The 25,618-nt window shown below is 40.5% G+C and overlaps 3 protein-coding genes across 6 annotated transcripts; 2 read left to right on the forward strand and 1 right to left on the reverse strand.

Moving 5' to 3' along the window:
* LOC8080707 (protein CHROMATIN REMODELING 4) lies at positions 1,528–15,115 on the forward strand. Of its 2 annotated transcripts, none has more exons than XM_002460680.2 (11): positions 1,528–1,935; positions 3,053–3,295; positions 4,114–4,215; positions 4,311–4,991; positions 5,642–5,725; positions 5,846–8,473; positions 9,199–9,353; positions 9,895–10,009; positions 11,463–11,530; positions 11,676–12,282; positions 12,612–15,115. In XM_002460680.2, the coding sequence occupies exons 2-11, from the start codon at positions 3,080–3,082 to the stop codon at positions 14,661–14,663; spliced, it is 6,708 nt and encodes a 2,235-aa protein (XP_002460725.2). In that variant the 5' UTR covers positions 1,528–1,935; positions 3,053–3,079; the 3' UTR covers positions 14,664–15,115. The 2 variants fall into 2 exon arrangements, with proteins under 2 accessions (XP_002460725.2, XP_021308212.1); XM_021452537.1 differs by having other exon boundaries at positions 1,529–1,935; positions 5,675–5,725.
* On the reverse strand, positions 16,881–21,086 carry LOC8077465. 3 transcript variants are annotated; one of them, XM_002462844.2, is made up of 4 exons: positions 20,731–21,086; positions 19,355–20,633; positions 17,796–18,188; positions 16,881–17,089 (listed from the first exon to the last, which is right to left on the reverse strand). In XM_002462844.2, the coding sequence occupies exons 2-3, from the start codon at positions 20,397–20,399 to the stop codon at positions 17,830–17,832; spliced, it is 1,404 nt and encodes a 467-aa protein (XP_002462889.1). In that variant the 5' UTR covers positions 20,400–20,633; positions 20,731–21,086; the 3' UTR covers positions 16,881–17,089; positions 17,796–17,829. The 3 variants fall into 3 exon arrangements, with proteins under 3 accessions (XP_002462889.1, XP_021308214.1, XP_021308213.1); XM_021452539.1 differs by having other exon boundaries at positions 17,855–18,188; positions 20,731–21,085; XM_021452538.1 differs by having other exon boundaries at positions 16,881–18,188.
* Positions 22,806–24,864, forward strand: LOC8080708 (ubiquitin). Its single transcript, XM_002460682.2, has 4 exons — positions 22,806–23,033; positions 23,215–23,428; positions 23,928–23,994; positions 24,585–24,864. The coding sequence occupies exons 1-4, from the start codon at positions 22,931–22,933 to the stop codon at positions 24,609–24,611; spliced, it is 411 nt and encodes a 136-aa protein (XP_002460727.1). The 5' UTR covers positions 22,806–22,930; the 3' UTR covers positions 24,612–24,864.

The following is a 25,618-nucleotide window of genomic DNA, read 5'->3' on the forward strand; positions in this document are numbered from 1 at the left end:
AATAATTATAAGTTTATAAGCATAAATAATATAATGTAATGTAAATAAATGGTCAAAATGCAATCTAAAAAACCGTGTCATTCTAACAAGCGCCAAATAAAATGGACCAGAGCAAGTAATAAACAAGTATTTCCATTACTAAGTAGTTAGCTTTAGATTGAAATAAATTTTTATTATGACACGAATTAACTAACTATTAAGCTGTAAACTAATCTTGAGCAGTTTGTCATCCAATTTAATCGAAATAAATATTTCTCCAAGCTGTCCACACATAAAAATGCAAATATCTAAGTTGTCTGCATATATCAGTGAAACTTTTGGTAAAGGTTGACATGTGAAAGCCGAGACATGATGATAACTAACCCCTTACCAACTTTAATAAAATACTAAAATTACATATTTTTATGGATCCATGAAACATGTCATATAACATGATATCTAACTCTACGAACACATGAATAGTAACAAAACTAAAGTTATAGTATATTTGCGAGTAAATATTTTGTGCCTTACAATAATAAAAGAAAAGGTCTATCAAGACTGTATTTTAATTCAATACATAATTCATATGAAATTATTATTGTCAATATTAATTTATATTATGCTTGTCATGGTCATCATAAAATAAAGATATAATTTAAAATTTTATAAATAGACAAAAAAAAGATATGTAGCATTGTGATCCTTGCTTACATTAACAAGCCTGTTCATTTGTGATTGCTGTAGCAACCACTCACAATATTAAAAGTAGTATCTATACAAATTAAGGTGTCCTGGGTGCTGTTGTGTAAGGCTAGTCTCAGTGGGGGGTTTCACCAGAATGTTATGCACATTTTATTAGAGCGCCATGACAGCAAAACTGTACTTTTTGCATGAAACAAAGAGGAGAGAGAAGGAAGTAGTTTCACCATGTTGAAACCCCACGGGGCGTTGTTTCCCATGCGTTGAAACAAGATGAAATCCTCACTAAGAACCAAATTGTTTCACCATTTTGCATATGATCCAATCATTTTGCAGCAATTAAATGTTTTGCTTAGCTTTGGAAACAACAAAGCGAAATGCTTCATTGCTGGGGTTATTTTATAGATGATTTTATTTCAATCTTGATAACGTGTTGCTATGTGAAATCGTGCAGTAACACTGTCCATTGAAGCGGATATATTGGATATTTAATAGTTTTTTTTCTCTAATTACAACGCATGAATTTATTATAAAATTTAGTTAAATTTAAACTTATTTAACTGACACGAATCATGCAATTATATTTTGGTTTATATATGATATAAAAGGTAGTAAAGCCCCACCTACGGCTACGGCTACGGAAGCCGTCATCTTCTTTTAGCCAATGTTCAAAGAAGGGACTCGCAAACCTATAAAACCCCGGAAGAATTCGCGAGCTTCCCACGCAAATGATCCATCCGCTCTACCCACCAATCCCGCCTCCCCCGTCCACGGCAGCGCCTGGAGCGGCGGGCCGCGCGCGGCCACCCTCGCCGTCTCCACGCCACCGCGGGGAGCGCGGCGCCCACCCGCGCACCGTGCGCACCCTCCCCCACGTGTCCCCTCTGCCGCCCGGGGGCCCCGCCTGTCACCCACCGTCCCCGGGGTGGGCAGCCGAAAGCGACGCGTGAAGCGCTCTGCCCTGCCTGCTGCCCTCAGCGTTCGCCTCTCGTCACGCGCCCCCTCCACAACCCCCGATGCGATGGGTGCCCCTGCCCCCTCGATAGCCGCGCCGCTCTCCTGCCCCCGTTCCCCATTTGCCTCCTCGCCCACCTCCCTGCCCTAGCGCCGCCCTCCCCTATTCGACCCAACGCCGCCGCCGCCGCATAGGTCTCGCCGACGCCTCTGCTCCGCCTCGCGGCCTCCGGAGGTGCTACTCGCGCGCGATCCGCCGCTGCGTCCGTTGCTCCGGCATCGATTCGGCGGCGCGGGGAGGTGAGATGGATCTCTACCGCGCGATTTGGCGCTGTTTTTGGGCGGGTTTATGGGGGTTTTGTGTGGAATTTGGTTGTGAAATGGTTTGCCGGTGGATGGAGTTTGGGGTTAGGACGGAGATTCGGATTTGGGCGTGGGTGGTGGCTGTGCCGTATGAGCATGTGAAGCTAGTTACAGGCGGCGAGCTGCTCTTGCAAGCTCTGATGCTTCTGCTTCTGCTGACAGGGTCCGGTTGGGTGTTAGTTAGTCTATCTGTCTGTCTTTGCAGCTCTGTTTCTTCTGCACTTGGGTAAAAATGCTGTGAACTCCAAAATTAGGGAGATTCAGTTCAGAGGTGAAGATCAGGGTGGGTGTCCGGTCTGAAGTAGCAGTGGACTTTTGATGCCTCTGTTTGTCGTGATCTGGTTTCAGTGATAGCTGTATCGTGTGCTAGGTTATGACAGTTTATCATATGGGCTTTAGAGAACAGCAAGATATGGAAAGTTTGTGGTAACCACTTAGGTATTGTTTCGCTAGATGAGTAATGCAAGCTAGCTGTGCAAAACTGATCAGTAGGGGTTTATAGTGATCTTCCTTAATTGGTTTTGGCTATTTATGTGTTCTGCCTTTGTATGTTAAGTTCCAATTTGGGTATTAATTAATGTGATTATATTAACAAATTTATAAGCAACAACCAACAAGTTCTGGCTAATCTTGTTTCTGTCGTTTAGCATTCACACACGTTTATTTCCTATGCAATGAAAATTTGTTCATTTAAAGCTACTATGTAAATTGTAGTTTATTATGTTCGCATTTGCTCTTCCACAACAATATTCTCTAAAGAGAAAAGGGAACTTTCGATTGAACCAATAGCCAAAGTAAGATGAGTATTTGTTGCAATGCGCCTTTCTTTGTCTGGGACCTTGAGTAGAACTGTTCATTGACATCTTAGTACAATGTTATGCCTTAAAATGCCTACTGCTCTAATGCATCAGCACACCGTAGTGTTCTTATACTTGATTAAAACACACTTGATCTCACTTGAGATCTGACTCTTGTCCTGTGATCGCATATGTATATTAGATTACAATACACAACGGTATGACAAAAAACATGTTTCTCCTCATTTTGGTTGCAGTATGTCTCTGGTGCAAGTGTGCTGAAGATGAAGGAGAGGAGCTCTTTATGTGAAAGCGCAGCCGATGGAAACTGGGGTTTGAAATATAAAAGAAAAAGAAGCAAATTAACAAGCCCATCTAACGAGAATGAGGCCACCTCACCAACATCAGACTCTCCAATGAGTCATGCTTCCACCAAAAAGAAGTTGAAGCATGACACTAACATTTCTCCATCAGCCAAGAAGATAAGAGGGCACGATGGGGTAAATTTCTTAATAACTTTTCATAGTTTACCTTAGTCTTTTGTGTAGATGTTATTTGTGATCTTTTTGATACGATGTTGTGTGTCTGATTAATATACTGTTCTACCTTTATGTGCTGCACTACTATAATACGAGCAGAAGGCTTAAACAATGATTTAATAATGTAGCCATTATAGAAAAGACGTTTTTTCATGGAGCACACATAGTATTTTTTTTGTTAAACACCTGGGCTTCAGTTAGGTCTTCAGGAGTAGCTTTATAAAAGTATAAGCAAGCCAAGTGAAAGGGAACTTACATGTTTTATTAACATGTGAACTCTCTCACAGCTGAAATAGTCTGTCAGACTCCCATGTACAAGAGATATGACTGAGCCCGGAGCTCCTATGGTGCTATTTGTTTCAATATACATGCCTTCAACTATACTGAACTAACACATCTAAGTAAATTATGGTACATGGTTGTGGGGAACTTCTTAGCAACTGCAATTGAAAAAATGTTTATGAATAACAGCTGAGCAATTACATCTTTCTCCAATTATCAACAATAAATATAGTACTCACTCCATCTCAAATTATAAGGCATTTTTTACTTTTCTAGATACATTGTTTTTACTATGCATCTAGGCATAGTGTATATCTAAGTGTATAGCAAAAGCTATGTATCTAGAAAAGCCAAAACATCTTATAATTTCGAATAGAAGGGGTATTTTTTTTAAAAAAATTGAGGTTTTATATACACTAGCTATTTATGAATTGCTTTGTATGTGACCTCTGTTGTGGTTTTAAAATTTGCTTATTACTTTACTTTTGTTCTTTCAGTATTTTTTCGAGTGCGTAGAATGTGATCTTGGGGGCAATTTGCTATGTTGTGATAGCTGTCCTCGTGTTTACCACTTGGAATGTCTCAATCCTCCTCTCAAGGTTTGTATTGTGCCCTCTCGTTTGGTTCAAAAATTACAAATTTTCATTATAATGACCGGATTTTTTATCCTTGCCTTCTTCCCTCCCCAATCTAGCGTGCACCCCCTGGGAACTGGCAATGTCCAAGATGCCGTCCAAAAAAAGGTAGCTTGAAGCTGTTGGGTAATGTAGAGGCTGACACTTCTAAACATGAAAGAAGTACAAGGATGTATGCCGGTACGACATCAGATAGTCCACCTTCGCATACAAAAGTCTCCTTTAAGACCAGGAACTCCACACAAGACAAAACTGGATCAAACGAACAAGGAAAACACTCATCTGGTGGCACAATGAAGGGGGGTGACTCCGGTATGAAGAATAATGAAGTTGAGAAAAAGAAGACACTGATATTACATTTGAAGAAGCGCTCAACCAAGGAATTATCAGAGAATGCTAAATCCTCAAAGACAGAATTTGTTGGAGAACCTTCAGAAGAGAAAACTGTTAAACATGGAAGTGTTTTGAAACTGAAGAAACATCCACACCGTATGGACTTGTCTCCAAATAAATCTAAAAGCAGGAGGCAAAATAGTCAGAGAGAGAGTAAAAGATCTGGCACAAAAAAGCTTAAATATTCAACGTCCGATGATGACAGTGTTTCCTCATCAGAACCATCGACATCTCTTGATAACAGTGAGTCACCACCAAAAAGAAAACCCTCGGATGGAAAAGCACCTTCATCCAGTACCAAGAAAGGGAAAAAGAAAGTGAAATTTGTTGAGAAAAAGCACTCTGAGGTATTGAAGCTAACACTTTGCTATGTTCAAATATTCATCAACTAAATAAAATTTCCATGTTATTTGCTCAGAAATGGTCCAGATTGATTTTGTTTCTTACTGGTGATTTGATGGACAGATTAGTATCAGTTGTTCACATTGATCTGCCCCCATTTACTGTAGTGCTATGTTTTTCGTTTTCGGCATGTTACTTTCCTTTTCATTGAACTTGACAACTTCCCTGTTATGATTACTTACACCTCTCTTTTTCGGTCAGTTATAACTCTTTATAAATAAACTGAATAACTTAGGACGCAGATTCAGATTTTGATCATGAACTAACAATTCTTTGTTTTTGGGTAAACATACCATATAATGCTTTCTGATCACCTTTTTTGCATCATGAACATAAAGCTAGTTTGATCACGTTTTTTCTTTCCTTTTTAACCTTCTGTCATCATATATTTTAGTGCCACACTTCTTTTATTCTTGTCTCTGGCTGCTAGTGTGATAACATCATTAGGCATCTGCCCACCCCTGTTTAACTATTGTGTGCTCATCTGTTAAGAATTGCAATTCGTTCAAGTTTTGTGGCAAGATGAATGCCCGATCAGATGCTGCTCTCTTGTCCAATGTCCTAGCACAGTAATTTTGCAACACAAATATGCCAGGGTGACGCTCATGTACCTGCAAACATGTTGCAGGAGCAGGGTGTGGCAGGAGACAAAATAACGACTCCCCAGGAGGATCAGCAGGTTGGTTGCAGTTTACACTACATTGCATCTTTATACAAGCATTCTTAGTCTTTCCTCTGTTTTGTCCCATCATTTGTGTTATTCTCATCTGATTATCATTGTACGGTGGCCTTTGCTTAGGTCGATCGCATCCTAGGCTGTCGGCTTCAGACGAGCCAAATCAACCCAACGTCCCATGCTTCATTGGAGCAGTTTGAATCAGCTAATCTCAAGGTGGATGGTATGGAGTCTTCTAGAAATGGTACAGTGGAGGATGTATGTGCTGATGGATCAGCCAATCATAGTGGTCACAGTTTGGAAATGCAAAAGGATAGGAACAGTAAATCCCATGAAAAGGAGACAATTAAGCAAGAACAAGCAAAGAAGATATTATCAGTATGTTCTGGTGATGAGACCAGTATAATGAAAGATGATCAAGTAGACAGAGAGAATGTTTCACCTTCCAAAAAAGGTGAAGATGAGACAAGAACTGATTTGCCAGCAGAAAAGGATGATACCAAACTTGCAGTCACTAGAGCTGATACAATGGTCAGGACCAATCAAGAGCATACCGATGAAAGTAAGCAGCATGGAAAAATAGAAGAAATAACAGATAAGGACTACAACGATGCTGGATATGAGTTCTTGATCAAATGGGTTGGAAAATCAAATATCCACAACAGCTGGGTTGCTGAATCCGAGGTAAAAATATTAGCAAAAAGGAAACTAGAAAACTATAAAGCGAAGTATGGAACGAGTTTGATAAACATTTGTAAGGAACAGTGGTGCCAGCCACAACGAGTTATTGCTCTTCGTGCTTCTGTAGATGAAGTGGAAGAGGCTTTAATCAAATGGTGTGGTCTTCCTTATGATGAATGCACCTGGGAAAGAATAGATGAACCTACCCTGATGAAATATAGCCATTTGGTCACTCAGTTCAAGAATTTTGAATGCCAGGCTTTGGATAAAGATATGGTAAAAGATTATGCAAACACAAGGAACCGACAGGAGCTTAATGTGTTAGTTGATCAGCCAAAAGAACTTCAGGGCGGCATGCTCTTCCCTCATCAACTGGAAGCCTTGAACTGGCTACGTAAATGCTGGTACAAGTCAAAAAATGTTATCCTTGCTGATGAGATGGGTCTTGGAAAGACAGTGTCAGCTTGTGCTTTTCTATCATCCCTATGTTGTGAATTTAAGATTAGTTTGCCATGTCTTGTCTTGGTTCCTCTTTCTACAATGCCCAACTGGATGGCTGAATTTGCATCTTGGGCTCCTCATTTAAATGTTGTGGAGTATCATGGTTCTGCAAGGTCAAGATCTATCATTCGCCAGTATGAGTGGCATGCGGGCGATGCAAGCCAGATTGGCAAAACAAAGAGATCATACAAGTTTAATGTTTTGCTTACAACTTACGAAATGGTGCTTGTTGATGCTGCATATCTTCGTTCCGTCTCATGGGAAGTTCTTATAGTTGACGAGGGACATCGTCTGAAGAATTCTAGCAGCAAACTCTTCAGTTTACTTAATTCATTATCATTTCAGCACAGAGTTTTGTTGACTGGAACTCCCTTACAGAACAACATTGGTGAAATGTATAACTTACTGAACTTCTTACAGCCTACTTCTTTCCCTTCTCTATCATCATTTGAGGAGAAGTTTAATGACCTTACAACAGCAGAAAAAGTAGAGGAGCTGAAGAAACTTGTAGCTCCTCATATGCTTAGGAGGTTGAAAAAAGATGCCATGCAAAACATCCCCCCAAAGACAGAGCGAATGGTACCTGTTGAATTGACATCAATCCAGGCTGAATACTACCGTGCTATGCTTACAAAGAACTATCAAGTACTGCGCAACATTGGAAAAGGTGGTGCTCACCAGTCTTTATTGAACATAGTAATGCAGCTTCGGAAAGTCTGCAACCATCCGTATCTTATTCCTGGAACTGAACCTGAATCTGGTTCACCTGAGTTTCTGCATGATATGCGCATAAAGGCCTCAGCAAAGCTAGCTTTGTTGCACTCTATGCTAAAAATATTACACAAGGAAGGCCATCGTGTCCTTATTTTCTCGCAGATGACAAAACTTCTTGACATCCTTGAAGATTATCTGACTTTAGAATTCGGTCCTAAAACATTTGAAAGGGTTGATGGCTCGGTATCTGTGGCGGAGCGCCAGGCAGCGATTGCTCGCTTTAACCAGGATAAGACACGTTTTGTTTTCTTGCTGTCTACACGATCATGTGGACTTGGTATTAATTTGGCAACTGCAGATACTGTTATCATATATGATTCGGATTTCAACCCACATGCTGATATACAGGCGATGAACAGGGCACACAGAATTGGGCAATCGAACAGACTTCTGGTTTATAGGCTTGTAGTACGTGCTAGTGTTGAAGAGCGTATCTTGCAATTAGCCAAGAAGAAATTGATGCTTGATCAACTTTTCGTTAACAAATCAGAATCACAGAAAGAAGTGGAAGATATCATTCGCTGGGGTACAGAGGAACTCTTTGGGAGTAGTGACAGTGTGGATGATAAAGATAGCAATGAAGCCTCAGGTCCTGTTGCTGATGTTGAATTTAAGCATAGAAGAAAAACCGGTGGCCTAGGTGATGTTTATGAGGACAAATGTATTGGTGGTTCTACCAAACTTGTTTGGGATGAAAATGCTATTTTGAAGCTGCTTGATAGATCAAACCTTCCATCATCACTGGCCGAAGGTACTGATGGGGACTTGGACAATGATATGCTTGGTACTGTGAAGGTAATTTAATCTTTATGCCTAATTTCCTATCCCTAAATGGTGATTTTTTATGAATTTCTTTTGGTAAATTATGATATCAGGATTTTGTTCTTATCATGTGTCAAAATTGTTGGTAAATTATGTAATCTGTTGTCAGTATTATGTTACAAAGTGTGTCCACTAAATTTGGATCTTCAATTTTTTATTACATGAATTAGTACTCCATCCCGAGTAAGTTGATTTGGTAGGTACATAGCTTTTGCTATGCACTTTATATATGCTATGTCTAGATCCATAGTGAAAACTATGTATCTAGAAAAGCCAAAATGACTTACAATTTGGAAAGGAAGGAGTACATATTTACATTTTGTGGGCCCCTACGTGCTGACTAGGTGCTAGGAAACACCATGTAGCAGATTTATCCTGCCCAGGCACCTGCCTGGACCTACGTAGTCACCAATTAGATGTGAGTTGTGTGTGTGCGCGCTGCTGGGGGTGTGTTGTATGGGTGCTTTTCACTTCTTAATAGAATGATGCGCAGGTCTCCTGCGTTTTTCGAGGAAAAAAAACAATTAGATGTTAGGTCGCCACCTGACTTCTAGTGGATCACCTCTGTTAACACCCCCCCCCCTTTTGTTGTTGTTGTTGTTGTTGTATATGGTGGTCTAGGTTTACTTTGTGCTATTCATAGTTTCTCATTGGAGATCTTTCTAACACTTTTCTCTTTACTTCCCTCTGTTAAACAGTCAATAGATTGGAACGATGAGCTGAATGACGACCCTGGTGCCAATGAGGATATTGCACCTATTGATAATGATGGGAGCGAGCAAGCATCTGAATCAAAGCAAGGTGCTACTAATCGTTCAGAAGAAAATGAATGGGATAAACTTTTACGTGTCAGGTACCCTGCAATACCATATAAACTTGTATCTTTTTGTCTAACAATCCCATCATTCTGAGGGTCAAATAGGTGCAATGTGATGTGATGGTCCTAATGATGCACCTAAAAATCTTCCCTCATTTTTAAAAAGTATACTTGTCAGAGAGGAAAACAAATGGAAGACCGAATACTCCAACACTAGCATGTATAATAAATAATTCAAAAGTGTGGTTTATAAACTTCTATGCTTTATGCCATCATAATGGAAGCAAAGTTTGTGTTATTTCTTATTTAGGGGGAAAATGTACGTGCATGCACCATTCTTGATTTGTATGGTGGATGCAGTTGTGCTGAATAGACAGAATTTGGTGCCCGCATGGACATCAAAATCTCTTTGAACCTAGGGAATTGTTCACAGTGAAAATCTATCTACCTACTTAAACATAGTTTGGTGAGACAAGGAAAGGTCTGGGTACTCTGTAGCAATAATTGATCTGCTTTCTTAGTGTGCTCTTTCTCTCTTTGGACCTTGAGGGAATACTACAATAATAATGTTATTCAGATGGGAGCAATATCAAATAGAGGAGGAGGCATCTCTTGGCCGAGGCAAACGTTTAAGGAAGGCTGTTTCTTACAGAGAGACATTCGCAACACTTCCTAATGAAGCTTTAAGTGAGGTATTTTCCTGTTGGACTGACCTTGTTGTGCACATTTCTCACTTTCCATCAGGAAGCATTGATGATTCATTTACTCCTTTGCTACTAACTACATGAAGACTGATAAAAATCTCATAGATTTGTCCTAGATACTAAACACCCCCTCTGTTTTCAAATATATGGCACTTTTGACCAGGTAAATGTACCAAGGAAACCATATTGTCTTGGGCTTAAATGTGACAAGAATACCTTCTAATAGAACACACTCTCAAATATGGCGGCATCCCTCTGGTTGCATAGTAAACTCATTTAAGCCATGTGAACTTTTCTGAAAAGTATGTGTTGTCGCACAATTTTGAGGCTCATCTCACCCCTTTCTTCATAAGAGGATTATTTGGTGCCCAGGGGTGGCTGGCACCCTCGTTAGCTAAAATATCATGTTGCAATGAAAAAACACATGTATGTAGTACACATAAAGTTAAGTGTAGTTGCAACAATTCAGTTTGAAATTCATCCTAGATGTTAAGACACGAAATAGACAAGCAGCCAACTAGCACTGTTCATCATGTGCTGACAGTGACACTTGTCTTTTTTGAAACATCAAGATGATTTTCAAACTGAATTGTTACAGATAAACTTAACTTTGCCGCAAGATTTGATTTGACGGGGAATCTTGAAAACTTTTTGGTTTTTGGGGTGAACTAAACAAGGCCTGAATTGTCAAGACGCCATCCCCCTGGGCGCTATATATTCATTGTTCTTCATAATGATTGCTGTGACTAATATGTGTACATGGAATGGGAATATGTGAAGCACTCATTATTTATTGAGTGAATTGCATTGTGGGTACATCAACTTGCTCTGTTGCGATCAAGGCATTTTGTCTTGTAAGTTGCTCAAACATGTCACCTATTGAGTTGCATGCACAAACCAGTTCAACCCAAAAGCTTAAACTTATGGAGAGAGGTGGGCAATTCACTTATATTCCAACACTCCCCCTCACGTGGAGGCTCCCTCAAGCCTCAGACGTGGAATAGGAGCGTGCAACAATTATTTTATTTAATTGCGCTAACCAGTATTCAAACTCGAGACCTATGGCTCTGATACCATATTGAGTTGCATGCACCAACCAGTTCAACCCAAAAGCTTAAGCTGATGGAGAGAGGTGCACAATTCACTTATATTCCAACATCACCAAATTTGGTTTCTGTGTGTATGCCTTGGACTGGCCTACTAGGATTCACATGCATTAGGAGTCAATTTTAGAGTATAGAAGGATAGGGTTAATCGAAGGCTCATGTTTTCCTCCATAGCTCACATGAATAACGCATGTAAATTAATTTGTCCTTGTGTAATATTGCACATTCCAAAGGTATTTGTATGAATTGTTACTTTTCATTTGTTGTTGTCCTTTCATGCTTATCTTCCAACTGTTTATGATATCTTGCAATGATTTGCTGATATTGCTATGTAGGACTCTGATGAGGGAGATGAACCAAAGAGAGAATATACAGCAGCTGGACTGGCCTTGAAGGAAAAATAGTATGCCCTCTTCCCCACTCTCTCCCTCGCTTTCTGTCATGTTTTTTTTTTTTAAAAATGTCATGCGTGAGATTTTGGCCCATATGCTAGCTTGCAAAGGTGCAATTTTCATCTTCAGGCACTAATCTGCCTATGCTTTTGGCAGTGGAAAGCTTCGAGCTAGACAAAAGGAAAGGATTGCCCAGCGGCACATTATCAAAAACTATGCTGATGATAATCTTGAAGAGTTCATGACTGCATACGACTCTATTGCTAATGGACCTGCTGAAAATCCCTTGATAATCGTAGAAGATCCAAATTCTTCACAGCTATCTGGTGCGAAACGTTTTAGTGAATCAACTGGAGAAATGAGGCAATCCTCCAAGAAATCAAAGAGATATTCTGATATCCCTCAAGATATTTATGCCAGAATTCCTGGTAATGCTGCTTCATCCAAGCACCACTCAAAGGCCACCGATGTCTTCAATCCAGGGACCCCAGATCACCTGCTACCTGTACTTGGCCTTTGTGCTCCAAATGCTGATCAGGTGAACTCATACAAAAACTCACTTTGTGCACCAAGCATAAAGGAGCATAAAAGGGCTAGTGGTGACATAGTCAACAAACAACTGTCAACTTCTGCTGACCATTCTAATGAGCATAGAAATGAAGCTCAACCAGCTTCTGATAAGGCCATCTTTCCTGGTGCATCTGAGGAGGCTTTGCGAAGGATAAGTAACATGATTCCAGAAAGTTATTTTCCCTTCAGTCATGTACGTCATCTTCCCTAGCCTGGCACTCAGTGCAATTAATTGTTCATATAGTCAGTTTCTTTCTTTATCATTCTTCTTTGGGGCATTTGTTTCTTCACAAGTCAAAACTTTTAAGATAGTTTCTTTCTCACTTTCTTATTTCTTTCTCACTTTAAGATAAAGAAAGAAAATTATTCTCATCAGCATAAACCTAGTCAAAACTTTTAATGATTTTATGGGTAGTATTAATATAGCAAATAAATCATTCTCAAGAGGAGCGTACCTTTTCTTTTACCAAGTAAAGAGCGGTATTAGCAAGCAGGAAAAGTAACACTAGTTCTTATGTGCAGATTCCTCCTGTATCAGGGAAGGGGGTTGATCCTGTTGAAAATCCTGGACCCTCCATTGCGTCATTTCAAGGGAAATTGGGTCTTCCAAACTTCAGTCTGGAAGACAACACTCCACTTAAGCATATTAAACCTGTACCTGATATATTTCCTAACCTGTCACTGGGTGCTCATAAGGATTATATTCGTAGTTCTGTCCCAGAGTTGCCAGAGAGTTCATTGTTACCAAACTTCATGGCAGATATTGCTGGTACTTCGAAGCAAAAGTCATTTATGTCTGGTCTACTTCCTGGGCTGGGTCTTAGTCCAGGGCAACCAATCCATTCGGCTATGCCTGATAATCACAAGAAAGTCTTGGACAACATAATGATGCGTGCTCAGTATGCCTCAAACAAATTCTTGAAGAAGAGATCAAAACTAGATTATTGGTCAGAGGATGAACTTGATGCTCTGTGGATAGGAGTTCGTAGGCATGGAAGAGGAAATTGGGATGCTATGCTTAGAGATCCAAAGTTGAAGTTTTTGAACAACCGAACTAGTGAAGAGCTGGCCTCAAGATGGATTTTGGAGGAGCAAAAGATTATTGATGAACCTATGTCTACAGCCACCAGACGTTCTAACTCAACAGCTTTCCCGGGAATATCTGATGCAATGATGTCTCGGGCGCTGAATGAAAGTAATTTCTCTAAAATGAGGATGGAGCAGCCTAAATTGCAGTCCCACTTAACTGATATTCAGTTAGGTTCTAGTGATATCCTATCCAGATTTCCACATATTGAGGCTGCTAATTACATTAACTCAGGGGAGGGTGGCACACCTCAGATACCATGGCAGGATTTCAAGCATAGATCAAGTTATGGTGGAGATTTTCATGGCGGTGCATTTGACAAGTTGGAGAAACCTGATGTTGGACCGATCCCGCCATTTATGCCAAATCCTTTCATGACTGATAGCATTGGTTCACTTCCCATAAACAGAAAAAACAATAGTTCCATTCCACATAGTGAAATCAGATCAAGTTCTCGTGAGAACATTCATCTTTCTGGTGTTTCGGATGGACAGATCAACTTGCTTCATGAGATGCAGCGTCGTGTGAGGTCAGGCAAACAACCCATGGAGATGAATCTCAACCACATAGACCACTCAAATTCTCAGCTTGATAATACTAGTGACCTCGGAGGTTTAAAATCAAACAAGTTACCTCATTGGCTTCAGGAGGCTGTACGTGCTCCTTCATCTAAGCCACCTGAACGAGAGCTACCAGCAACTGTTTCAGCAATTGCTCAGTCCGTATGCCTTCTTCTTGGAGAACAAGAACCATCAATACCTCCATTCTTGATCCCGGAAGCCCCTCTTTCTCGCCCAAAAGATCCAAGGATTAATTCAAAGAAAAGGAAACTCCGCAAAGCTCAGCAATCTACCTCTCATGTAGAGCATTCCAAAATTGGTTCTGGTGAAGGTGATTGCATCACTACCCCTGCACCCCCATCCCTTGAAGCTATAGCCACGCCTTCTGTCCATTGCAATGATGGTGCACCTTCACTCAACTTGAACTCTGCATCGTTGTCATCTTTAGCTGGCAGCAAGGGGCAAGATGAGTTACCTCCCACATTTGAAGAATCAAACCAAACCGTGGATTGTTCAGAAGCTCTTGCAGCCAAGTTGGAGGCTCCTGAAATTGCTTGTCAGATAACTAGTTCCTCTCCAGTAGATGACAAAGCTAGCGAATCTTCTGGATCACCAGTGAAGGATACTCCTGACGCTGGAGTCAGATTGCAAGGATCAGATAACTCGGCTATGGCATTTTCTGCGCTCCCACTTGTTGATGAAGCACCTGGAACAAGCAGCAGAGCAGCTGGCATGCCTGTGGCATGTGATTGCAATGACTTGAAAGAGGATGTTCCACTAGACAACGCTGAAAGCACCGGGAACCTGGAGGAGCCGACGGATGAACTCACTCTTGTGGACACGGATGCTGTCGTCGCATCAACTTTTTTATCTGCTAAAACAGCCAACGAAGATAGAGTGGATGAAATGACCTCAGATGAGCATTAGACTCGAGCCAGTTTGCTCGACATTCCTTTCTCTTCCGTTCAGCAAAACACTGGGATTTTCCCTCTCCCAATGTTTCCAGTGTTAATGATATTATGTTGTGTAATGCTTTAGATCTTATGTTGTGTAATGCTTTAGTGCAGAGTGCAGATAGGATAAAATCCAAGGACTAGTGGTACTTCTTAGCAGCAGTAGTTGGACACTAGTCCGTCGGGAGCAACTCTTGGAAACCTGTATACAAGAAATGTATATTTTGCTAACATGGTGTTGGTTGGGTGTGTAGACTGTAGACCGTTATTCATTTATTTATGCGTATATGGTCGAGTAATTTGCCGTCTGTCTAGCGGTGGCTGTAAGAGTAGACATGATGTCATGATGATGATGATATTACCTCGCCATGAGTGGTAGCCTGATAGAACATGGAACTCACTGTCCCCAGCTGTTGTTAATTTTAACAGATGCATTTATGGCTGGCCTACGTGCCTCGGCAAAGAGAAGCTGAGATGCTGTGTTTATTTCATAAGACCAGTCTCGTAGGAGTTTGAGAGTTTCATTTGCATTTAATAAACTATCATATAAACACTTTTATTAATGTTGTATTGTTTTTAACAATAGAGATGAAGTGAGTTTTATGGAGAAACTTTCTTGACATGATTATGAAATCTTTAGAAGTTAAACATCTATAGACCATAGAATGAAACTCTCTATTAAGATTACATATTTTATTTATATTTTATTTTATTCTATACAATACTCTCTCTGGACCCATTCTCTTAGACGCAATAGAGAAAATTCTAGATACCAAGATGAATAGTGGGAGGTTGTGCACATGACTAATTGCATCAACAATTATGATTAATTGCATATCTCTTTCCTTGATGTGCTTCACCATTGGCTGTTTCTGGTAGTGCATGCCTAATGGTAGAAGAAAACTAGTAAATGGCAATAGCACGAAGCGCCGCGTGCAACATTCTGATGCATGTATTAAGTAAAACCTAATATTTGGTTGAGAGACTGAAAAGTTGCCTTGCCAGATAATCACTCCCAGGTGTTGGATTTCATCAGCCTAAGAGCATCTCCAACAGTTTCGTATTTTTTGTTTGTCATTTGTTGTAGTTTGTCAACTTCCAAAACGATATGACAAGTGGAAAAAAAGATCATCTCCAAGTATTTAACATAATTGACTTGGTAAAAACCAAAGTTATGGACCCAACTATATTTGCCGTGACTTTTCTTCCACGCCGTATCTGACCCCGCGCTTTTGGTCCCGCGCGTTTCTTCTTCGCGGCATTTTCTTGTCGCCGCGCTGCCAGTTCGCGAGCATCCAGGATCATATATGGAGTACCTTGCGATGTCTTGCAGCGCAGAAGGGCGGCGTGATCGACTTCGCCAAAGAACGACGGTGCGAACCCTTGCGACACAGAACGGTGGTGCGGAGAAGGAAGTTTGTCGCGACAAAGTACCAGACGACGGACTATATACGGCACAAAGAGTCCCCCATGCGCAGGAGTAGCGCGTGATTGGCGTTTGCCAAGCGGCCTGCGGCCTTGCATTTATGCCAATTTCTCTCTCTCAATTGCCAAGTTGCCCAAATTGCAAAACATAAATACAAAACTGTTGGATACCTCATTTCGATAATTTTGGTAAATTACAAGATTGCAAACTCCAAATGCAAAACTGTTGGAGATGCTCAAGGTGGAGATATCTACATGACTATTATTCTGTCTAATAGACGCTGAGAACCTCTATATCTTTTCTTATTTTCAATATCTTATTGATAGGAATAGAGATTTTAGTGAAAAAGCCCTCCAACTTCTTTAATTAGATCTTCCACTTTTTAGAGTGTGTAAGATATATATATAGAACTATTACTCTGTAGCTAACTACAAAATAACTTATTCTGTAGCCACTTTGAGTTACAGCCACTTTAAGTTACGATAATTAATATGATATATATATATATATAAGCTATGGCTTTTTAGAGTGTGTAAGATATAGAAAAGCTATTGCTATTGGAAGGTGAAAAAATATAAAGAATGATTTTTATTCAAATAGCTCTTCAAATGATAATTTAGAAAGCGAGTTTAAGAAAAAATCTTAAAAATACTCTGAATCGGACCACAGCGATAAAAGGTCAGAAGCGCGCGCTCTCTCTCTCTCTCTCTCTCTCACACACACACACACACACACACACACACACACATTATTGCAACCTTGAGCTTATAGAAATTAATAGGCACCGTTTTCAATCTAAACAGCAGGTAGTTGCATTTACACGTTCTTAGTACTACATGTATGTATCCACATTATTTTGGTGTCAGTATACATTGCTACTTCTGCAACATGTAAAGGAATGAATTGTTGACCAACCCTGAAATTCAAAACATATCCAAGGTTGGTAATACATCAAAATTTACTGAGGCTGGCTCCTGGAGAAGAAAGTTCAAGTAGGCTATGTTAGTAACTTGTAAAAGCCCAACGAATTCTGCATATATAAAAAGAGAAATATAGACTCAACAATATCACAGCAGTGCAACCGGACCTCTCGAGTCTCGATGGCTTGATTGCTTAAGAAATCGTGGCAAACCTTTATGTCATTCCACATGAAACACAGCCACGAGAGTGACTTTAAAACGGCTGCTGATAGAAAATCGAACTCAAGGGAAAGCTCAGGGCCAACGAAGAACAAAATCACTCTGAATTGGACAATCTTGGGTCACTACACTTTTATAAGAATGTCATTTGGAAGGCTAGGTAGGTGCCATCCAAGTGCAATTTTTTTTTGGAGTGACTGATACTCCAGGACAGAGCACAAGGCTGAATCAGTACAAATTTCAGACTTTGCCAGGGTGCAATGGAATGGTAGAACAATTTGGTCTGGAAACAGGTTGGAGTGATCAGGGTGAGATTCACAATGCAAGTGGACTGATGGAACAGAGAAAATAAATATCTCTAATTCCCAATGTCTTAAGTGGTTGTCCAACCTACGTTAAACAGAAATAACAAATCCTCTTTTAGGGAAAACCCAAGCAAGATTGGGTAGGTTAGAGATGAAACTTGAAAAGTAAATCTCCTGATTGTATGTTGTACCATAAAAAACAATTTTGAAACCTAAGTAGCACTATTGTATCGTACCTTTACCAATTATAATGTTAAAATGAGAATGCACTCATGATGATTCAGTAAAACTTAACTCCATTTCATGTTGGGAGGCTGTCCATCCAGGTTCGTAAGCTTCCAAAAAACCAAGTTTTGCCTTGTTTGGGAGGTCATGTGGATGGACAAATGGAACCCCTTGTGGCCATCCAATTTCAGTTCTAGTGTTCTCACATGGACTATCCAACGACTGGATGTGGCTTTCACATTCTTTGAGATTGCAAAATCTCAGCTTGATGCCTTTCTTATCTGCAATGTCCTGAACACGCTCCTTCAGGACCCTCTGTGCTTCTAGTCGAAGTCTTTTAGAAGGAGGGAGTGGCTTTGTTCTTGCATTTCCCTTCTTTTTATTCATCACAGAGTTGAATGATGCTACACCAAACAACTGAGTAAGCCATCAATACATGTTATTCAAAAAGAATACAGTTCTGTAAGGCCAGTGGCCAAAAGTTTAATAACAAATAAATCATCAATACGATAAATCACCTTCAGATTTACAAAACCATTAACAGTGAAGAGTACAGATAAAGAAAACCATATCTAGTACACACTGGTTAAGCTGCCTATCCATGGGGTTAACTCATTCATGCCAAACTTTTAAGACATTTGATATATTATTGTGTTACATACAATATGAGACCATGCTCGTATAAAAGAGTTGTCATGTTGATTTATATATAATATAATTCTACAAAGTCAGTTATGAAGCGCAGCTCTCCTGCGTTTTCGAGAAAAAAAAAATCTACAAAGTCAGTTAGATGTTTTACTTTATCACTATGCAAGAAGAAACTTTTCATAGACTAGACTAGATCACTCCAAATCTAGGCATGGCTGGTCCAGATCTCCATGTTAATATTAATGATATGCATACTATAAAGAACGGTGTCCTAAAAAGACCTCAGTTGTTCCTGTTGTAGACATGCTTTATTTTCTTTTCTTAAACTAGTGTGTTTTTACTGTCCAGGATAGGATCGAACACAGAATTGCACTTGTTTTGGACCGCATCTTGTTATAAATTTGTATAATATTGGGAACATATTCACGACAAAATGTACTGGAAACAGCAGGCGTTGGTTATACAAATGGTCACTCACAAGGCAGGCAGCACAATTGGTGTCACAAAGTAGTTTTTCTTTTCCGAAACCAAGTAACCAACAGATGGTCATGGACATAGTATCAGGCACTCTAATTTAACGAGGGAGAAGATATCATGACATGAGGCACAACAACAGCTTTTTCATGTACTCTTTCCAATCACAACTAAGCAATGTTTTGGACTTCAACATGGTCTTCAAAACAAAGCTTTGACTACTACTTTTTGTTACAACTTTTTTTGAAACATAGCGAGCATACTTTTTTTGTTATAAGAATACATGCATATCATTTTAAAATATCCAAACTCAACACATAATGAATAATACGCAACAAAAGTTTGGAATTGTTTACTTAGGACAACCCAAACATCACTTATTTGTGACTGGAGGGAGTACATGAAAAGTATATTTGCACATAGCAACGAGTCAGAGGCATTAACTTACCCGAATCTTGTTCTGTGTGTATTGATGGTTCAGTCTTAGGAAACAGTTGATCAGAAAAATGATCTGTCTGCATGAAATCATTGACTGGTATAGGGACCTGAAACTGAGCATCAACGCCATGGCCAGCAGCTCTCATCTCTGAACCACTCAGTCTTGCAACTGATCTAGGCATGAGCTTGAACATCAAAGAACATCGTCCAAACATACATCCATGAATGTTGTCAGCCTCTGTTTTATGTACAGCTGGATTTACATAGCCAGCGGTTTCCTGATAAAGCGCAAGGCCAGGATAGACAACAACATCGTGTGGACCAATATCCCCATCAACAAGAATCCAGCGTCCATGTAAGTCTTTAACATATAGGCCTGACCTATCTGGCTTAACTAGGGTAAGCAAAGTCTTATCAATCTGTTGCTCCTGCTCAGAAAACATGAGCAAGTGACCATTATCTTGAGAAGCAATGTTGTGCTGATGTGCTCCCTCAAATGATGGCCTTGAATGACAACATGCTGAAAGAACAGAAGATGATACTTCCTGGCTTCTCAAGGGTATGTTGTCAAGTATCTCAGAGAATGCACAGCTACGCAAATTCAATGAGAAACTGATTGCATCCAAGATGTCTCGAGAAACTTTACCCAGCACCGAAAATATGTCAGGCAAACCTGACGGAGGCAATTCCATTTCACCGTTGGGATCTGTTGCAGTAATACCAGGCCTGTAATCATACATTTCCAGACACATCTGATGATCAACATAGTAACCAGAGGTCTTACACCATTCACGGGAATCATCTGAGTGGACAGCCTCGTTCGAATTATACCCTCGCTGGTGGAAGAAAAAGCGAGCCGAGTCCAAACCTGACCTCAACAAGGCACCATCAGCTGGTGACAGCTGAATGATGACTGCCGAATACTGAGCCAGTGACTGCATCATTGTTGATACACACATCTTATAGCTGTCAGAAGGCAGGCCCTCAGAGGCCATGAGATCAACTAGATGCACGCGGCCAAGTGATGCAAGAATATTTCCTGCTGCATCATCCATTAGAATTGATGATGCTTGAGGATGTCTAGTTCAGTTCAGTGGAAGGGCGGTCTTGGGGCATGCGGATTCACTCCCAGTCTGACGTTGGAGTAAAAGACACCCCAATACGTCTTATAGAGTCAAGTCGATCTCGAACTTGCGTGCACTAAATAAGGAGTGCTGATCAAATAAGAACAATGTCTGAATGGACTCAAGCACAACGACGTCACACGGCTACCAAATCTGCGCGACTACCTGCGTGGAGGAAGAAGAAGATTGAGATTTGGACAGTCCGCAGAACAAAGATCTTCGACCGACTAAGGGTTCATCCAAGAAAGCAAGAGTTCCTTACCAAAAAAAGAAGAATCCACTCAGGTCAGGATGGATCCCCATTCCCCTCGGGCCAAGCAGGGTAGAAGGACTGCGGCAACTAGGCGAGAAGGATACGTGGAAGTGGCGACCTCGGTGAAGTGGAGGCTATCTACGATGGACAAGGTGCCGTGGGGAAGAGAAGGGAGGAGCGACCTAGTGCCTGGACCTGGAGGTTGGAGCAGCGGCGGACCCACTAAAAGGGGCGGTAGGGAGGTCCTACCAAACTCCGAACCCTCACCCCTCAATTTTCCGGCGAGATCCGGTCGCCGCCGTGTTGTTTTCTGTCGAGCGCCGCCTGCAGTCGTTGCAGCATCGAGCGGAGGAAGACGAACGAGGACGCGTAGTTGGGCCGGCCTAAATTGGCCCATCAACTGCAGGCCACCGCAGGCCGCTGCGGCCATCCACGCCGACGCCGGTGCGCTGCTCTGACCCGGTTGGCGCGCCAGTTGGGCCTTGTGGGTGGGTGGAAAAAAAAATCCACATTTTACCTTTCTCAATTTTTGTAAAAGTCTGTTTCTATCTATGAATTCTTCTTAAACTTTTAAAATAATTTTTTTACCTCGCTAACCATGGTTTTTAAAAGTAATTTTGTTTTTTTATTTATTTCATATGAATCTCCAAAAATCATAATAAATCATAGAAAAAATCATAAAATAGAAAATTCTTTTTTTTACTCTACATGGGTAGATCTACGCAGTAAACATATAATATAGTATGTTTTAGTATATTTTTGTTTTAGCTTTAGATCAAAGTTTTTCTATAATTAATTCATAACTGCAGTTCCTATGGTCCAATTATGGTGATATTTTTATGGTGAGCTAATTATTGTATACTTGAATTATAGTAAAAATTTCATACTCATTAAACCATGTACAACTTAGTTATATATTTTTTATTTAGGTAAATGCTTCCAATGAATATGAAAATTTTATGATAGTTTAAGCATACAATAATTAACAACATCATGATTCTGATTTGCAAGCGAGTTTAGGTACTTGAATGACATGATTGGTTTTGCGGATGTAAATAGATGATTTGTGAGTTTAGGAACTGGAATGACACAATTGGTTTGAAGATTTAAATGGGTAATTTATGAGTTTAGAGACCGGGATGACACGATAAACACATTTAATAACCTAAATGGATGATTTGCGAGTTTAGAAACTGGGATGACACAGTTGGTTTGAAGATCTAAATGCGTAATTTGTGAGTTTAGAGACTCAGATGACACGATAAACAAGTTTGATGACAGACGATTTACGAGTTATGGACCGGGATGACAGAGAAATACTAGTGGACTTTGCCCCTACAAATTTTGGAGAGACATATTACATCACCCTTACGTGTGAAGTGGCGGCCAGTATTCACTGGTGATTAGGAATGTGGAGCATGTTCGCTTGACAGAAATGACACAGCTGAAAGTATTATTCACTGATTTATTATGAGAGAAAAACACTGGTTCAATTTTTTTTAGAAAATGGTAGAAGAAAAACATAAGTACAAACACTTTACGAGAGTGACCATGCTGTAGCCGTTGAACAACTCCATGAGCCCATCTAAACTTCAACCCCTATATATCTCTATATATTTGGAGAACCATCTCATTAATATTATTTTCTTATATCTTTTCGATAAAACTACCGTATATATATTGAATTTAGATAGCGATGTAGCCTCTGCATCAGTGAAGAGCGACGATATTATGATTTTAGAGGGTGAAAAAGACAGTAAATGTTCTATAAAGTATATTGAAACCTGATAATTTTTTTCTAAATTCCGTGACAATAAAATCTATTGGGCTCTCTCCGTTAGGCGCACGTTGACGTTGCAATATTGGCCACGTATACGCCCCCTGCACGTACGGACGTACGCAAGAGCAGAGAAGGTGGAGACGGAGAGAGCGAGCGGCAGCCCAAACCGACGCGCGCATGCATCCCGCGGATTTGAAGCGTCGTGGCCCGTGGATTTCGCCGTCGTTTCGCCAAGGGTTCCCATAACGGGCGCCCACCTCCGATCCATCTATAAAGGAGACCACGCACGTCCGCGTCGCCAGCATCGGATCACACCTCACCAGTTCATCTCCCACCCCGTCGCAAAGTAAACCGCCGGCCGGGTAGGCCGGCCGGAGAGCAGAGCGATCAAGGGAAGGAATTGAAGCAAGCGCGCGGCCGCCGGCGAAGATGCAGATCTTCGTGAAGACGCTGACGGGGAAGACCATCACGCTGGAGGTCGAGAGCAGCGACACCGTCGAGAACGTCAAGGCCAAGATCCAGGACAAGGAAGGTGATACATCTTTATATGCATTGCATGCCTCCTCGATCCGTCTCTTGTTTCAACCTTTTTCTTCTTTATACATTTACATTAGGGTTATAATTTAGATAGATAGACTAACTACCCTACCAATTACCCTACCAATTTGTCCGGACATTGTTGACTGCCTTGCTGCTTGTTAATCTGCGTGCAGGCATCCCGCCGGACCAGCAGCGGCTCATCTTCGCCGGGAAGCAGCTGGACGACGGCCGCACCCTTGCCGACTACAACATCCAGAAGGAGTCCACGCTGCACCTGGTCCTCCGCCTCCGCGGCGGCGGCCGTGGCGGCTACCCCACCATGCGTGTGCCGTGGGACCTCATCAACCTTGCCCGCAAGCACAATGAGACCAAGATGATCTGCCGCAAGTACGTGTAACCCCTGCTGATATCCTTATTATATCGTCTGCTCATCTGTTTAAACGTCTGACCCTTATCGTCTAATGCTCATCTGTTTAACCTGCTAATTAGCTCTGACACGCATTCACGCAATGTGAAGATAATAATGCCGCTCAATGCATGAGACGAACTGATGGTTGGCTATGTGCTAGATTATTTTGTTTCATACATATATTCCAATCGGACACAGATTGAAAATGTGAAATATATTTTTAGCTTGATTACTTGATCGATATACATTTTCATAATTTTAGATTTTCATTCGATTGTGTACGTCTCTACAACTCATTATTCTAGGTTTATTGTTAAATGATTCGGCCTAGCTACAATGAAACATTTAGTTTGTGGAATTGTCGTCTTTAGCAGCAGCTAAATGCAAATTTTAGCTATTCATCTATCTGCAAAGTTTAGCTAAGAAGTAGAATCGATGCTTAAGTTTTCATTTTTCTGTGTCTTTGATGATTTTCAGGTGCTATGCACGCCTTCACCCCAAGGCCGCAAACTGCCGCAAGAAGAAGTGTGGCCACAGCAACGCGGTGAGACTTCTTTTTTAATTAATTTCTGCCACAGGCGTCATCATCAAATTATCATTGAAATAACAGGAACACTCATAGTATTTTGTTGATTCATTAGCGTCTTCTATAAGTTCTTACCCAAATTAAAAAGGGGTTTTCTCATCGGTCATTTCCACGGCACTCGAGTTTCCTGCTAGTTCGTATTGTGGTCCTTTCGGTTATACTATCTCTCCCCCAAAGTAAATCAACTTATAGAATCACCTTAAATCAAATTAATATCTTATGCTGACCAATATGGAAAAGCGTAACATCATTTATGCCACCAAATAAATGATATTATAAAAATATAATCTATGTATATCTAGAAGTTGATTTATTTTAGGATATATAGTAATACTTCAGCATCAATAAAATTTCCTAGTCGAAGTTTTCATTTCATACTATGCTAATACTGTAATACATACTATCTGTTGTGCTAAATCATAATTCGATTTTACAACAGTTGTGTATAGGCAACTGTTTTAAGTAACTAGCAGCCGACAACATTTAATTATGATGAATCAGTCCTTTGATCTGATCTGATAGTTTCCGAACATTGCTCTTCTTTTCAGCTGAGGGCAAAGAAGAAGCTCATGTGAGCCATTGGGAAAACTAGCAAGTTCAAAAGTGCCATCCGTGAGCTGAATAAATGTCGACACCTGCTATCAGGGTTTTTAGTTTGCCCTTGTTTATTTCCAACTCGATGCTGAACCTTGATTTGCCATTTGAAAATTTCATGCCATTCGGTTTGTTGTCTGAATTCTCGTATACTTGCGTTTGTTCATTATTTTAGCTACCTACTTGTAGGATCAAAACAAATGTGCCTCTGTTGCCTCAAAATTTTCTCCGATATATCTATTCTATTCTAGGCCGGGATGCCAATTTTTTATCCAACAATGCTTCTCTTATAGCGATGACAACTTCATGAAACTCGCGGTCGACTGAGCACATTCAGATAACAGCTAGCAAAGCTCTGTTCACATTCAGAACATCTAGCCAGTTCTAGGTGGGTGTGGGTCTTTATCCCTGCAGGAAACATAGATACATCACTGAAATGACTTTATGCAGCAGAACTAAAATGACAAACAAGAAAGCAAGAAGGGTGATTCTCCAGAATACAGGAATGGGTACTGCAAATGGGAAAAATTTAACAATCTCATTTATAAATCGTACACCCCATTTATAAATCATACAGATCTGCATCCTGATAGTTGCTATTCTGATAGCATCCTGATTGTTGCTAAACAGTGGTAAAAACACTATCAAAACTCAAAAGGCAAAATCAATCATTCAGGATAGCATCCTGATAGTTGCTACAATTTTGATGTTTGAAAAGGAACATGTTCCATAGAATCACTGAATGATTGATTTTATCCAAAGTTCAGACTGTTTTTTTTTTTGTAAAAGTGGCAATGAAGGAACGGGTTAACTGACCTGTTGTACGTGCCCTAAAAACTATGGCTGATGCTAGCAAACAATCATATGGCCGTCGGGGGGCTTATGCCCCACGGTTTTAGTTAAAAAAAACGATCATATACATGTTTAAAATATCGGTTAGGTTACTACTGCTAAATCCATTGGTTAGGTTACTACTGCTAAACCCAAC

This window comes from Sorghum bicolor, chromosome 2, assembly GCF_000003195.3.
Source record: "Sorghum bicolor cultivar BTx623 chromosome 2, Sorghum_bicolor_NCBIv3, whole genome shotgun sequence".
In the NCBI taxonomy this organism is placed as follows: domain Eukaryota; kingdom Viridiplantae; phylum Streptophyta; class Magnoliopsida; order Poales; family Poaceae; genus Sorghum; species Sorghum bicolor.